Source organism: Dysidea avara, chromosome 6 (assembly GCF_963678975.1).
Source record: "Dysidea avara chromosome 6, odDysAvar1.4, whole genome shotgun sequence".
Taxonomy (NCBI): domain Eukaryota; kingdom Metazoa; phylum Porifera; class Demospongiae; order Dictyoceratida; family Dysideidae; genus Dysidea; species Dysidea avara.
The window spans coordinates 16,496,471-16,514,002 of NC_089277.1; the positions used below are offsets into that span (position 1 = coordinate 16,496,471).

Below are 17,532 nucleotides of genomic sequence, written 5' to 3' on the forward strand. Positions count from 1 at the left end.
TTGCTTCACTATCTATAAAATTTTCATTCTTGTACACATTATTAAAGATTATCAGGGTGAGCTCTATATAGGCAACATGAGTAAAAAACACATGATCCTCAAACATAAACTATGAAAATCCTGAAATTTGTTCAGTGATCCACGAAAATTACACACCTCAAAAATTTGTACATATATGGTATACACAAATCACAATAACACTACACGGTATACAGTCACATCACATGATGTGGTAAATAATTTGGCTACTTATTATATAACTGATCTTTAATTCAATATTCTCACTATATTTGTAGTAAATAAATACAACACATTTGAAGGATTCACTTTAGAGAACTACACCACAACGAACGTGGAGCCTTAATTTGTGTTACTAAAAGTGTACACCTGTGACTGCGGTCTGTACTAAACTATAAACAGTTTATTATTAGGATGTGATCATTGTATCTATTTGAACATTGTCTGATAGTGAGTTTAGTTTAGGGCTCAAACAAATAGTGGTTTTTACTATTCGAATATTCTTTATTCACAACTACCGAATATTCAAATATTCTTTTTCAGCATTGGTATATGGATGAGATATCAATAATCCTGTTGTACAAGATGTCTCTTTAATACAATTCAGAATCAACATGATTTGATCATTTATGTCATAGATATGCTTATGTAGGATCAAGAATTCCAAGTATTTACACACTGATGTTACGTATTTCCTTTGAAACGAATATTCAAATACCAGAAATGGTATTCGAATATTCTCCGAATATTCAAATAATAGAATATTTGTTTGAGCCCTAGTTTAGTTAGACTGATCATAAGTAGTTGTAGAGCTACAATTATCCCATCAAGGTCTCTTCGGAAACCCTCTATTTCTGTATCTTTCCCACGTAGCTTTCTAGTCTATTCTTCCTGTAATGACAACACAGTCATAATAAGACAGTGTATTATGTGACATGTTAAAATTTGTGAAAGCACAAAATGTAGACACATTACATCATATAGTGTTAACCTCTTACATAGGGATATATGATACATAGGAATTAACTTTCCCTAATCTCCATTGTTTAAACACCTTATATTGTAATGATCCTACCAGTATTGAAACCAGGTCACTACTGCTAATCCAGATGACCCATTGACCTGGATAGCAATCCGCCAGATTTGACCCAGGTTAATTAAAGCTGGGTCATATGCCAAGAGCTACATTTTGGGTGCTTGACTAGCATTTTGAGTATCTTGCTATCCGCAAACTTACATGAAACCATGCCCACTGATCTTACCAACCTTATAAACCTTACCTATCACACCATACTTACAAGTAGTACAACAGATTCCAATTATTAAAGCAGGTGTGGCACACAAAAGAGGCTGACCTATTGCAAGACTAGACCAATCAAATAGTGAGCATGGCTCCACATAATCCTACAGGTATGGGTTCATGCACATCTACAGACTGCAATACTACTGATAAATGGGAGTGGCTACACATATGGCTGCTGACAGTCATCACAATAAGTTGGCGTGGCTCACAAAAAGCTGGGTTGTATCAGACTCGACTATGACAGATTTATATACTTCCGTTTTGTCCAGCTAATTTATTTCACAGGTGAACAAATCCAGGTCAGACCTGGATAATCTACAAAGTGGATCAGACCCAGAGAAAATGTGACCTGGATGATCCAACTCAGTTTCAACACTGGATCCTACTAGCTTGTTAAAGCCCTCAATCTTGTACATAATTCATCATTAGCGAAGTGAACTACACCAAAGGAAAGAATGGTATTGGGTTGACTGTTCTGAGTGCATTCAAATAGTTGAATAGTTCAAATAACTGAATCCCATTCGTATTGCACTTGGAGTGGGAGGATCAAAGTGCTGCTACATACCATACAGTAGCTACATAACTATATTGTACAGTACAGTTATGTACATCATTGGGCAAATACAGTGTGAATACTTCGGCAAATACGATACAGTTACGCAGTAACTGTAAGGAATTTCACCAAAACAACCCCAACACTCAGACAGCATTAATGATCACACGTATGACATTGTAATCACTAAAACTAGCCAAACAAATCCTACCACAGATATACGACTCTTAACAGGGATTGGAAACGGTGTCACGTACCTAAAATAGCCGTGTTTCGGATTGGCATGTCTTTCTCGTAATTTGCACCACACACTAAATTTATTGGCCATTGATAGAGTTTTGCAAATTTTGCAAGAGGGATTAGAACCTGTTAACGAAGTGTACCACCATACTTCTAGTTTTGTTGAACTACTTGAGCATTAGATTAATACTTGAAAGACAAACAGTTTCACTAGACAACAACCATGTAAAGTTACAAGAACAAAAACACTAGTCTTGCGTGGCCAGACTGCTTTTTCTCCCACAGCACTTATCGATTGGAAATAGCAGGAGCTTATATTTTCCAATTGATAAACACTGTGAGAGAAAAACCGGTCTGGCCACACAAGACTACAGAAACATGAGGGTATTTCAGCACCAAGCAAAATTGTAATAAAGAAAACATGCAGCATTTAAACCAGGGATGTGACTTACAAACATTTCTGTTCAATTCCAATGACCAAAGGTGTTCTAAAAAGCCATGTATCATTGATACCAGGAGGTATGTGCAGAGGCTACAGGAACAGAAACCTACCTTGGTGTAGAAGCAATACCGAAATGGCATGATATACGTAACATGTTTCTTCTGTGGGAAAGGCCACTCAGTGGCTTCCACCAAAGCAGCTTGTATCACTCAACTTTACAGAATTTTCATGTTTCACAAAACCTAGTCAGTAACAGTCTACAGTAATAAGAAAAATTAGTCTCTTCATGCTCTTCAAAACAATAACAAGTGAAACGTGCCTTGTATCTAACCAGTGACGTCAAATGTACAAGTAAAATACTGGGCAAGTGACACCATTTCCAATCCCTATAAGAGTTGTATATCTATGATCCTGCCAGCTTGTTCTACAACTAGAAATAGATTACATGAACACTTACTGATAGTCTAATCACCAAAATTTGAAGTGGTTTGGACATGCTACGAGCAAGTCAACCAGGAAGTACAATAGTAATACCACCTGAACTATCCTTATGTGTGCAAAACTATAGCACTAAGCTGCAGGAGGTGTGTCGAGGTAAATACAGCACTCGGATTAGCCTTGTGGTGTATTAGCCTATTGACCTACCCCCACGCCATATTTACAGTACAAACGTACAGCAGTGCTTTAACAGAACTTTCTTCAATACTTTAATAATATTAGACAAGATACTCTAATAGAACAGTCATTTCTACTGTTTGGATAAAATAATGTTTGGTTAATTGATGGGTCGGTCCTTAAGTCAGTGCAACAGTCAGTCAGTCAGTTGGATATTAGAAATTTCCACAAACAATAGTTTGTAGCAGCTTATAAATTATTCACATCATCTTTGAAAACACTTTTGGGTTTCAATATACCTAACCATGCAATAATGCTGAGGCAGGATGAAGGTATTATGAGACAGATTTCTGGTTGAAGCCTTTTCGTCGGAAAGCCCAAACTTTCTTAATTCCTACTATACAGTACTGTTGTACTGTACAATAATAACACATCAATAATTATGGTCAGGTTACTTTCTTTAGGTTCCACTGTATACACCACCCTTAAACCCCTGTACACACCACACACTATACCTGAAGTATGGAGATTTGGTCAGTCATTTCTGACTGGTTGGTAGTGAGCAGAGACTGAATTCTTGTCTCATACTGAAGTATTCTGTTAACACAAAATATAAACCAACAAGCAGTAATTTGACTGTATTTTATACCTGTTCTCCAGGGTAGTTAGCTTCAATAGCAGTGAATGGAAGTGATGCATTTCCTAAAGGGAAAAAGAGTCACACAACCTTCAATATAATAAATAAACCATTACTCCTGTACAGGAATATTTCTTAAGACACATACCGTATATCAATTAAATTTGGCGAAACTAATATTAGAAAAAAATTTGCAGTTGGCGAAATTTTAATTGGCGAAATGTTTACTCCTGCATAGTCTGGCGCGGCCGCCCCTTCGATTAGAAATGAAGGGGTGGCCGTGCCAGACATGCATGTGCACGAAGCTCAATGATACTGTAGCGACGATCGAAGCACACTGAACTATCCTAGAGTTGAAATCAGTATCGATTTATCCGGTGAGTCGCTGCATGCACTGATGCCTGCTCGACAAGCTGCTCGGGCCCTGCGTATAGCAACCACACACTGATTGATTAGCTACTCCCTGCACTTGCACTTCAGCACTAGTTAGGTGGCTAGCTCGCTAGCTGCACACTTGTGCTAGACCGATACGACATGTACCACAAAATTCAAATAGTGTCAAAAAAATGGCAACGCACATGGTGGAAAGCTGTGTACGTGGCTTTCATGTGTACCAAGACATTTGGACGCCGACTACTGGAGAGGGACTTCCATGTCAAGTGGAAGACAGCCATGATACTGATCCGTACGCAGTAGCCATCAAGAAAAGAGCAGACATAATTGGACACGTTCCCCGTAAAATTTCTGCAGCGTATTCACGGTTTATAGAGAGAGGTGGTACAATCACCTGAATAGTTACTGATTCCCGGCGTCAATATTCTTCAGATTTGCCACAGGATGGTTTGCAGATACTCTGCAAGCTTGAGCTTCACAGTGACGATGCAGACCTGATGTCAAAAATCAGGAAGCTTATTAGATCAGCCAGCTCCACCAATTGATTTTAAAGTTAAAAAGCCTGTGCCCAAGCGAAAGCTGCAGTTACCATCTAAAACACAGAACGAACCCCCATTGAAAAAAAGACACTCCAATGATTGATTTGGACAAGCCGACTCTATCTGTTCGTGATATTGCAAAGGAAGATCCGTGGGTCAGTTTGGAAGATGTACACTCACAACAGTTGACAAAGACATCATTTTAAAAGGTATGATAATAACCTTTTATTTTATATAAGTAATAATGCATCTGTACTTACAGGTGAGCAATTGACCGATAAGCATGTTAACTTTGTTCAAAAGTTGGTGGGTAATAAGTACAAGGATTTCTATGGCCTAAAATTGACACTGACACTACATAAATCTACCAGGATTCCAGTGAGATGTACCAAAAACTTCCTGCAAATTATGCATTGCAGAACTAACCACTGGATTGTAGTATCAAAAATACTCAGTCATCCCAAAGTCACCATATACAATTCGTTGTTTGAATCGGCTGATGCTAACACTACCAGCATTTTAAAGCAGTTGTTCGGATCCAAGGTAGAGGTGGTGGTAAACAATGACAGAAAGCAAGTTGGCACCGAGGACTGTGGCTTATTTGCCATTGCTGGCTGCATTTGCTTGGCTGAAAAGAACATGCTAAGAAACTACAACCAATCTAAGATGAGGCAGCACTTAGTGAAGTGCATGAAGACAAAAATGTTACTGTATTCCCTTGTGTATAGTAGCTATAGTTTAATTAATTTTTAACTGGATGTGTAAAATATTAAAATTGCTTTTAACTACAAAATTGTGCATTACATACATCATTATCACAATAATTATAACAAAAAAAAGTAGACTATAAGTTTATGGCATCTAGGATTCCTGCTTTTTTAAATCCGTTGACTGCAACTTCAGGTCTTTTTTCTAATCCTTGCCATCCAGAGATTATCCAATTAGCACTTGGAATTTTGACAACCTGTAATCCAACGTCGACTTTAACTTGGGAAAGTGGGATAGTTTCTAGCTGCTTTTTTACTTCCTGGGCATACCATTGTTGGAATTTACCTTTAAGATGGTCTTCCATTGGTTTGTTGATGGAATATCCAAAGGTTGTAGTTTATCTGTACAATTTGCTGGCAACTGGATGGGTATGATGTTATGGCTTCTTAGAAGTGATAAAATGGCATCAGTTGTTTGCTCTCTGAAGTTATCAAAAATTGCTGCCGCAGGAAAAGTTGAACCCAGTTTCAACTTCTGTCTCTTCTCACTGAAAAAGGGCACAATAACCTTATCAATGTACTGTTTCATAGTGATTTCATTGGACCAGTGATTTTCTGAGTACCATACATCCCAACCATCTGGAAATCCAACCTGTGGGTGACACTTTGGTGTCTTCCCTTGGTATAGCAACTGTGGAAGTAGGTAATCACCAGCTGCAGTTATGGCTAAAACTGCAGTCAACTGTCGCTTGTCATCACTGTGAGCAATCGGAACAATATTTGTACCCTCTTTTTCCGTTGTCCAATCTCCACTTGGAACAATGGACAAGCCAGTCTGGTCCCAGTTTATTATAAGACTTTCTGGGATGTCATTGATAATTACCTCTGCTGCTACATCAGCCAGAAATATTTCTTTGCACTCTTCGAATTGTGCCATTGAAATTTTCCCTGACGTTGAGCACTTCCTTTTGACAAACTCCACGTGTCGTAGCAATGACTGTGCGCAGCTCTTCACGATATTGATGTGCCCACCATGAGAATAAAGCTTTGAAATGTCTCAGTAGGAAACAATCCCTTCAGCAGCCCCCATCACAACAGTTGTATTCACCACTCCACCAGCTGCTCTAAGGTTGCTGATAAATTCCTTAACCAAAGAATCTAACTGTTCTCCTAGGAGCAATGGTCTACCTCTAGGCTCGGTTTCTAATTCGGTGATAACAATAGGTTTGTCCTTATGCTCTTCACCTTCAGATGCCTCATTGATTTCAGTTTGTTGCTTACGCTGCTCCAAAATCTCATCCTTCAGCTTTTTTAAATACTTGTCTTTAAACCTCCTTGCCGTAGACTCGTTTATATCGATTCCCCAAGCTGCAGTGTAGTGTTTTGCCGCGTTAGTAGCACCATTCTCTGCTGCATACTTCCCGATTAACGCACGTTGCTCTTTGGAGTATGAATTGTACTGTCCGCGATTATGAGACTTCTCTGCTACAGTGCTGACAGCATTAGCAATGGACTTCTGAGCAGCTTCGATATCTTTCTGAGACAAAATTGATGGCTTAAAGCTTGGTAGCGCTTCTCTTTTGACATACTTAAACATCGCCATTTTGAACGAAATTACATGTGATCAGCCCACTAGGCGTCTCAAAGTATTAGAAGCTGTTGCTAGTAATGGGAGAGTAGGTACTAGGGGATTCATTGGACTAAGTTGTGAACAAGAAAAGTCTGAGGGCTTGGTTCAACATTAGCCAGCATCGCTTGCAGTGATGCTGAGTGTCACTGGTACGAAAAATGTAATATTGGCGAAATTTTAATTTGGTGATTTGGTAACCATTCGCCAATTTTGCCAAATTTAGTTTATCGCCAAATTTAATTGATATACGGTATTCTGACTGTTATATTAGAGTATCAGTTTTACATACAGTGGAACAGCCAGACCTTCAGGGATGGATGGGCACACTCACCCACATATTTCACCCCATACAACTAACTAGCACAAAATACGAGTCCATACTTTGTAGACTCTATATAGCTACATTTGGTTTAAAAACTTTCAAAAATGCATATATGTATCTAGCTAGCTAATAATACACTACGTTACTATTCCTGCAGCTTATTTCACTAGTCTAATGCTGCTGCATAAATGATATAGAAGCTAGAAATGAAAACTAACTTATTACACCTCCATGTCTTGTTCTCCTGTACTTGTACACAACTCTGTAAACTCCAGCCTGACTCAGATAATCCGTAATTCAGTCACCACAGTATATTTCATCTAAAACTTACTTGCCTAACACTTTTCGTCTATCACTTTTCGTTATTGAACCTTGCCAACAACAAAATCCATGCTGTTACTCACAACTAAGTATTCCACATGTGAAACACGGATTGGATCCACCTTCCTCATGTTTCTCTCTTTCCTCCACCCAAAATTTGAATCACGTGATGCTGTGCATTAATTACGAAGGACTGAATTACTCGGATCAAGTGATGACATTATTGAAGAAATTATTTCAATATTATCTGCTGATTTACAACAAAATATGGCACTGCCAAGGTATGTACTACTTGTTTCTTGCTAGTAATAGCAATACTGAGTGGGTGCTGCTGTCTTAGAAAAATTTGGGTGGGCACGTGTCCACCCAGGCCCATACCTGGCTACACCACTGTTTACATACAGAACATACACACACACACACACACACACACACACACACAAAACATGTCCAACATGAACAGTCCTTCCGATCCCCCATGGAGGCTGCCCAAATAGAAAGAGTTGCTCTGCAACTCGCTAGAAGACTGGCCAACTGAACTAATGGGTAGATAGTTGTTTAGAAAACATACAGGAGTTTGGGGATCATCAACCAGATCCAAGCCCTTCTGTAATGCTTGAGTAAATGTATGATGTAATGCCCTGTTGTAGGCTTGCAGGAGGGAACCTCCTGATCCTGCCTGGTCTGCAACACATGATGAGGGACAAGAGCACTTTGATGTGGTACCAGACCCATGACAAGAATAATGGCAGAAAATATAAACACTACAAAGTACCTATAGCTATACAGGATGGAGCACACACCACACCTTTAGCTGCTGTGCCAGCACAGTTATGTCTACCTAGTAGACCAGCACTGGGACACTTGTGCACTACTCAGGTACTATAAATCAGTGCAGACAAATCTCCTGGGGCAGAAATAGTTATCCACATGAAGATGTGCCATATCTCACAGTTTAAGGTGTGGACACCTGAGGTCCCACCTGGACCTTCACATGCACACATCGACACACACACACACACACACACTTACAGGAGTGTGTCCAAATACTTCCACGCTGTTGATAATACAAACACATAATGGAACTCTCACTAGTATGAGACTTGTTTAAGCTCACAATAAATGTGAACCAAGAAGGAACCTACATTTTACATAAGAACTATATACAGGGAAGAGCTGACCTGTAGACTAACTGCCAACTGAGGTTTGCCTATTAAGCATAATGATATCTTTCACAGCCTGTAGGAAGGTGAGTTTAAAAGGTTGACTTGCCTTCACTTACTGTTAAACCGCACTTTGTAGCTATGTACACAGGGTTACAAGTTAACTTCATACAACTAGTATGCAGAGATTACTGCCAGACAACTTGTAAAAAAATATTTGTCTAGTTGCCTGATCTGTGAAATATATTGTATGGCCTGAGATATAGTCTTATTAATGAGGTCATGAAGTACATACACCTTAGCTATGTTTGGGACCTACTTGACATGGTCACTATAATGAGGTGGTCTTATTAATGAGGTCATAAAGGACATCTTAGCTAGAAATGTTTAATTTGAATCATCTGAAAAACAGCAACACCACTTAATAACAGCTCATTCCCATGGATGAAATCACCACACTGGAATCCCCCCAGCTAAATATAGACACATTACAAAATGTCATCGGTGTTTATAAATGTTCACATAACAATTGATGCTACCAGTTGCAGCTGTAGAAGAGCTTGAAATGGTCACTCCCTTATTGGAACCTGATGAACTTCAAGTATTAGTACAACTGTTCTATGAAAAGAATGGTTATGAAAAGTGTAGTAAAGCTCTGGTATGCTTGTGGACAGTTATATTAAATAGTGGAGAACTGTTTAGATTGTTGAACTGTTGTGCAGGTGAAATCAATCAATACAACAAATATTCACAGTATAGCAAACTGGTAGGCCATGGTGCTCAGACCCTTGGAGGTGTTGCAACAGTACTGGGTGGGATAGGAGCCATGGGAGCAGGAGTGACTGCTATTTTTACAGTATACCGGCATCATTGCCACTAGCTGCTGCAATAAGTATAACTGGTGAATTATCTTTCAGAGTTTCTGGAGCAGCTACTGTTGTAGGCGCTGACCTTACACTAGACAACTGAATAGTGGATAAGGCGGAGCATGAAATACAACCACTCGAGGAGAAGTTGGAGAAGTCCATCCAGGAACTAAAACAGGCATGGGAGATTGCTGGTAATGTGTGTGAAAGCATCAGCATTGAAGTAAAGTTTTCACACACTTCCAAAGCTCTTAATAGTATAATGGAAGCACGTACTGTAGGGGAGCTACTGAAGATACTGAAATCAATTTACAACACAAGCAGTACAAGTTACACAAGTGATGATTTTCAGTTAATGCTTGTTTTGGTCATAGTTCTAGGAATAGATTTTTCCAAACTGGTACACTCTTTCTGTAAGGCCTTTATCACCAAAGAAAAGCACTTGGTAGAAAAGCAGATCACTTCCAAAGTAGAAAAGCTACAAAATCAGATAACAAGTCTGAAGGCTGCTGAAGAAAAGCTAAGTCAAGTACTGAAAGAGAACAAGCAAAAACAAAATTGAATTGTGTGAATGCGTAAATTGAATTGTGTGAATGTGTAAATTGTTAGTTCATAAATATTTGTGATTTTGCTAATAAAATGAGGATCAGAGCATCAATAACTGTATGAAAACATGCATGTGTAGATGATATACTACTAAAACATCATATTATATTAAAAACACTCAGTACTATGGAAAGGAGTTGTACACACATGTACTACTTTACACAAAAATAAGGATAAGTGATACATGTGCATGTCTCCTTCCTCATACTCACACATTAACACACTGGCTTAAACACTAATATAGGTGTGTGGCTGCAGGCGCCAATGCCTGGCAGCATAGAATGAAGTACAGCAGCTGAATGAATGCTAAATGCATTACAATAGCTAGAATTTTAGTGCTTTACAAATGAGATACACAATTAGTAATAGCTAGTTTTATATATCTCAGACAAAGGTCAGTAAAGTTATTCCTCATTAGCCTTATTTGCTGTTGTAACCTGGAATGACCGTGTTGATTATCTACTCTACTGTTGGATGTTCCTTATCACTGACAATGGCACTAACCAGGGGCATAGGAAGCATGGGTGCCATGGGTGCTTGGGCACCCATATTCATTCAGTGGCATAACTAATGGGTGTCAGCATGCTGTACTATATATTACCAAAATGATTGAGATACTCTAATAGAGCAGTCAATGACTCTAACAAAGCAGTCACAGTATTACTTCAGAGAAGTAGTGTATTCAACTACGTAGTCATAAATATTGATTTTATTTATCAGCAATAGAATATGCAGCCACTGCTATCAAGTCAAGAACTTTTTTTTCTTGGTCTTCAGTTTTACTACCGGGCACCCATAAGTCAAATATCTTCCTACACCCCTACTAACCGACAGTTTTAATATTTCACCACTACTAAAGCAATAACACTTGCAATTGTAAAGTAACCCTTATGTTTCCATATTATAGGATCTGTGGACTTTCCCAGCAGTTCATTGTGATTCCTGCTCCAAATTGACTGTAGCACTACCAGAAATGTTCCATGACTATTGTACTACTGGTAAGCTGTGGAATCAACTTAATTATAGTGCACAAGTCACTTACTGCATCCCATGCTTGTAGTAGTTCCTTAATGAATTTGCATAGTTGTATTGTACTTCATTCTTCACCTTAACCTTTACTAAAACATCGAATTTCCTTTCAGCTCTTATTTAAGGTGGCTACATCTAATGCAAATAATCCTAGTCCATTTAATACTGTACTAACTGACAACACATATGTAGTTAGTATACTTGTCAAGCATGTTCATATTGCTGCTCCTACAATACCAGCTGTGCCTGTCAATACATCACCTCCTCCACTCACAAGCTGTGATCCTATTGCTTTGCCATAGTTTGCTTTCAAGTGAGTTGTGGCTTCCATACTTTGTGGCCACGTAGCTTAGATTGAAAATCAGCCAATGCTAACTTCTACACATGTGCACACACAACACACCTCATACAAGAAGCCATACAACCATGACACAACAGTCTCTTGGGGCTGCACCAGAACACCCACCATTTTCAGTAACCCAAAACTACTTGTAATTTTATTTGTTTTAGTCCTGGTATGTCGTATTTGTTGTTCAAATTTCTGTGTTTTTCTTTATAGAGTCCGTGCTGTGAGAAGTTTAAGCACTGTATCTGTGACATTTAATGATCACAAAGATGTTACGTCCATAGTGCACAAGTGTACAGGAGATGCCAATGATTAAACCAATTTGGAAGATGGTATTAAGGCTTTGGTCAGGTTAATGCATTCAGTAAACGTAGACACTGTAGATTTACAGAGATTCGGTAAAGGAAAGTCGACAACAGTAAATGCATTTATGGGGAGTACCTGTAAGGGGACACATCCCAGTTCCTTCAAGATACACTGTTTATAATTCTTGTAGTGTCCAGTAAAATTGACCACGATTTTACTGTAAGCAGAATAGGCTGCGAAGAGATATAGCTATGCCGTGTAGCTGTAGGGTTATTAGTTAATGATAACACCTTTATATAAATGTACATGAACTGAGCTGCAAGAACCCTATCAATGGGTGTGTTTGCATGGGTGTTGATAAGCTTCTGTGGTTGATTGGTGGTGGTTAGTTTTAGCCCTGCACTCCAATAATCATTCCTACATGTCTGAATATAATTAATTATCTGTTCACTGGACTCGTTCTGTGATATGTAGTGGAACTATAATGCACTTAAAGTTTAACCCAGTCGCATAATTTAATGAGCACACTAGCTTACACAGTTGAGAATGCACTTTTGATAGAAGCATGAAACTTGGTACATAGTTTGTATACACCATAAAGGTCATTTTAAGATCAGGAGCCACCTCAGATTTGACCTTTGGTGACCTTTCTATCCAATTTTATACTTAAATTGACTGTTTTTCCTCTATTTCACTTATACATGACTCAAATCCCACAAACTTGGTGCCAAATTAATGCTTGTACTCTAAAGAGCAAGTTGATGCTTACAAAAAGTCTGTAGCATTCTCTATTCAAAAGTTACAGTTATTTATGAGATCATATTTTCACCTGCCTACGCACATCATGCATGATAGTTGTATATATACTACAGTGTTTTCATACAGTTCTATTACATCCTGAGTAATTGTTGCACAGTTGTATAGTGGACCCTGTCTTAGTAACCACCTGTATAAAGACACCACCTCTCCATACCAGGGACACTGGAACAGCAAATTCAAAAAATTGTATTGCATGGTAAAAGCCTGCTTATCTAATGCAGCCATTTGTCTATCTACTTACCACAGCAAAATAACCCTGAGGTGATTACAGTAACTACCTATGGTATCAGGTTACATGATTTTGTTTAAGTAGCTGAGTTTACAGCTGTATTGATTTTCAGGATAGGAAAACTATAATATGCAGCAATATGCACCGATTAAATCCTGTGTAACAGATTAAGTGATATCAAGTATAGATAATCACTCCCTGTAGTCTGCATGAGAATAAAATGAATACAGCATGTATTTCATATATTAACTCTACTGTTGTGCTATAAAAATTAAAAAAAACCAAAGACTACATATGGCCATAATATAACTTATATTGACATAGCTCCAAGGTAGTTTGCCTCTCTGTGAACAATGGTTGTTAATAAATCTGTACAGTAGGATATTCATATTTGAATGTTAAAAAGCAATAAGCATTTCGTGATTATGTGGATATACTTTAATTTTAATTGCTGCCATTCAAACCTGTTATTATACCATACTAGCTCTGGTACCTGCCCTACGGCGCAGGACCGTTTACAGTGTCATGCACTTTATACTAAGTTTAATCTTGTAGTTATCTGGTGACAAAAATTCTCTACACAGCATTGGAAACCCAAGTATAAAACATAAAACATCATTTGTCTATACTATAACCATATAGATAATGTAATTATGCTTCAAGTACTGTGTATGTTATGTGCTAAATGTGCAGAGCCATCTCCACATTAACTAAGCAATGGGAACCAAGTATTCATGTAACTATGTAGCATGCATGGTGACGTCACTTTTAAAGAATGTCAGCTAGATGATGAGTGCTTTGTTTGACACAACAACCTCTTCAATACATACATCGGATAGTGAGATAAACGTCTGACGTCAAAGGAATGTAGACAGACAAACAGACGGCTTTTCAGTTTTATATATATATATAGATATACAGAATCAAGGGATGAACAGAATCATGTAAAAAGCAATTTTCGTTATTATTCTAGATTGTGCGGCCTAGCAAAATAATATTTTAAACTCAACCATATTCATTCATGATCACAATTATGCACATTTTTCACTAATTTGTCATCATTCACTCATGAAATTTGTGAAAATTTTCATAATATTTTTAACCTAGAAAGTAGTAGAGTCTTTCTAACTCATGGCTAGTTTCATTTTTGGCCTATACCGTACGCAAGGAAATTGACTTACACATTGGAATACAAATTGAAATTATAAAACAGTATCGCTGCGTGCATGGCTGGACCAAAATGGCATAAGTAGATTTCTCAGTAAATAGATCAACCTTGATTGTGAAATATGTCATAAATCGAATGTACGTGTAAGTAGCTATTAGACCAACCAGCTATAAGCATGTTTCAAATGTAATCAAATGTTGTACTTCTATGCCAGTACACCAATTCTACATAAAGCTCTTCCTAAGGTGATTTTATAGATACGTATGTATTCCAACATAATTATCTTGACCTGTAAGTGTATGTACAAGTCTAACAGTAATAGAAATGCCATGCAAATAATCTCCTTTACACTTCCGTAGGTTCCTTGTTACAACCATAGATTGTAGAGAAAGGGGATTGGAAACCACATGTTCCATCCATGCCTACAGACCTAGTGTCACCTTCGTATTATCACAAAGATATATTATAGACTACAACATAGAACTAGTATACATAAAGTTAACTTGCAAATCTTATCGCAAAATGTGCAAGCCCAGTAGAGGGAGGACAAAATGTGCAATAAAAAGTGAAATCAGAGTGAAATATTCCTTATTCATTTCCGTCCAAGTTTTACATATATACTACCCTATACTCAAGAAATAGTATTAAACAGGTAACTGACAAGTTTCCGTCGAATCTGGGCTACTATGGGTCTTTGTGAGGGAGGACAAAACCTTGCGTTTCTGTAGTCATGGATCAGAATGCGTACCAACTGTATTTTATTATATAATCTATGTTACAACCTTAGCCTATACCCACTTGGTTAATAGAATTATTTAAAATTGGTCTCTACTGTGTATAATTTATATCCTGTGCAAGTGGGTTATCCCAACCCCTCCCCACCTCCTACGTATATTGTATTCCTACTACCCTATACGCACCCTTTGATAGTTAATGGGTCTGCTCCTGATACTCATGCCCAGATGAGGTGATTAGCTACCAAATAGTATGATAATTGAATAAGCAACCTTCTTTCTTTTACATATCAAAAGTATATGTGTGGGCAGAAGAAAAAATGGCATTTGTTATATTTATAAAAATATCTATAACTTTTGAATAGAGAACGTTACAGACTTTCTGTAAGTATTAACTTGCTCTTTAGAGTAAAAACATTAATTTGGCACCAAGGTTATGGATTTTGAGTCATGTATAAACAAATTAGAGGGAAAATTGTCAATTTTTAAGTACAAAATTGGACACAAAGGTCACCAAAGGTCAAATCTGAGGTGGCTCCTAATCTTAAATGACCTTTATGGTATATATTCAAACTATGTACCAAGTTTCATGTTTTTATCACGAAGTGCACAAAGAAAGTGCTTAGTACAATATATGATTTATTACATGATCCCTACTGTAGTCACTTTGTCTATACTTTTTATTCCACTACTACTCAATAGTCTTTGGGAAAGTGACTATGTTTTGACGGTTCTACATAACCTGATGTTGAAAGGTTTCAGTACAACAGTAAAAATTTGTTACAGTATATTGCAAAACCACTAAACATTTTATGCCTTTCACATAAACATGAGTTATATGTAAGGCTTCTTGGATGTGTGATTAGGGTGTTGCTGACCTCACAAGCCATAGGAAACATTACAAAACATAGGTGATGAGGCACCGAATTCTGTGTAAACATCATAAATAGATAAAATACAAACCCTGCACTGGACACTATGCTAAGGAACAACATATTGCACATCTTAAGTCGATTGCTTTGGTATAAACCTTATGCCAAATGCAAATGTTGCTGTCAGACCTCCAGTGCTGGTCACCATAAAACACTAATAATAATAATAGTATATTTTAAAATTATAGTTTAAAAATGAAGTAGGGATCCATGAAATAAAAGGTATACTATTATAACAAGTGATGAATGATGATATTACAGCAGAGAGAAAATCCTTATATTGGCAAGTTATAACAATTATTTTGTTGAATGCCAAAGTAGGGATTTTCCCACTGAGCTATACTGTAATACCATCATTTATCTCTTGTTTTATTGCTTGGATCCCTACTTCATTTTTAAATTAACAATTTATCAGGGTTTTTTGTTGTAGCATACAGCTATACACGTATGACTGTTCTATTAGAGTACCTCAAATCAGATCAAGGCATGGTCACTATTCCTTACTTTCACTGTGTAATAAGAGGTATGGTCACTGTGCTCAAGTAAATAGATTGTTAAGAGATGTGGTATCCACGCTCAATTGTTACTAATCAACCTTGATCATTAATGGACATGGTCTTGAACCTATCGTGAAGTCACAGGCATCTACTGGGTCTTTTACAGTAGTGTAAACACTTCAAATAACTTTGTGGCACCTAAATATGCTGCTCAAGGAAAGTGTTTAAAAATTAGCACCTGGATATGGTTTCATTGCATAAAGATGACGACTATCTTGATGGAAGATAAAAAGTGCAGAGGCTACACACAAATCAGAACCCAAAAGGTACATTCCACTGGTGAATTTGTTATTACACATGCATGCACTGGGTCAATGGAGCACCATATTGCCTTATCAAATAACCTGACTCGTACACATGCACACACTCACAAGCACACACATACGCGCGCGCGCACACACACACACACACAAAGCAAGCAAGCAAGCAAAGACTTCAGCTGCCATGCTAGCATGGTCACACCTACCCAGTGAACCAGCGCTGGGACACCTGTGCACTACTCAGGTGTTTGAGTCAGCACTAGCAAATCTTCCAGGGTTACCTCGCAGGAGGCTGTACTATGTCTCACAAGGGTACCCATCGTTCCATTTGGACCAGAGTTAATTTTTATTACTGCCTAACATAAGCCATTTGTCAGGCAAACATCATGCATGGCCAACCACAATGGAGCCTGCCTGACAAAATGTCAGATGGAAGTAATTCAAGGTTGTATAGTTTATTTAGTGCATAAGTAAATAGCGAACACAGTAATGATTGTACCATTATACGTACATACTAAGGTTAAGTAAATCTATTGATGCATTTCCTGAATGGGTCATTCCATACCAAATCAACAAAAAAAAATCCGGACCCTTTTCAATTTTCATGAAATTTGGCACAAACGTGGCCCCTTTCAAGAAACTTTCTCACACCAAAATTTGGCTCATTTCATAAGTCTCCCTTTAAGTTATGACCACTCAAAGTTTCTGCTGAAAATTTTATTTTGCTTACATGTCTTCAATAAAATAGCCATAACTTTGCTTGTGATTGACGTAGAAACATCTGGTTTAGATTTTTG

The 17,532-nt window shown here is 37.8% G+C and overlaps 2 protein-coding genes across 2 annotated transcripts in view; both read right to left on the reverse strand.

Moving 5' to 3' along the window:
• Positions 1-17,532, reverse strand: part of LOC136257382 (centrosomal protein of 162 kDa-like) — an 80,185-nt gene that overhangs the window by 57,110 nt on the left and 5,543 nt on the right. The gene's annotated exons all lie outside the window — the stretch shown is intronic.
• Positions 901-6,384, reverse strand: LOC136259296 (uncharacterized). The gene is made up of 4 exons (XM_066052785.1): positions 5,794-6,384; positions 3,821-3,873; positions 3,687-3,768; positions 901-909 (listed from the first exon to the last, which is right to left on the reverse strand). The coding sequence occupies exons 1-4, from the start codon at positions 6,382-6,384 to the stop codon at positions 901-903; spliced, it is 735 nt and encodes a 244-aa protein (XP_065908857.1).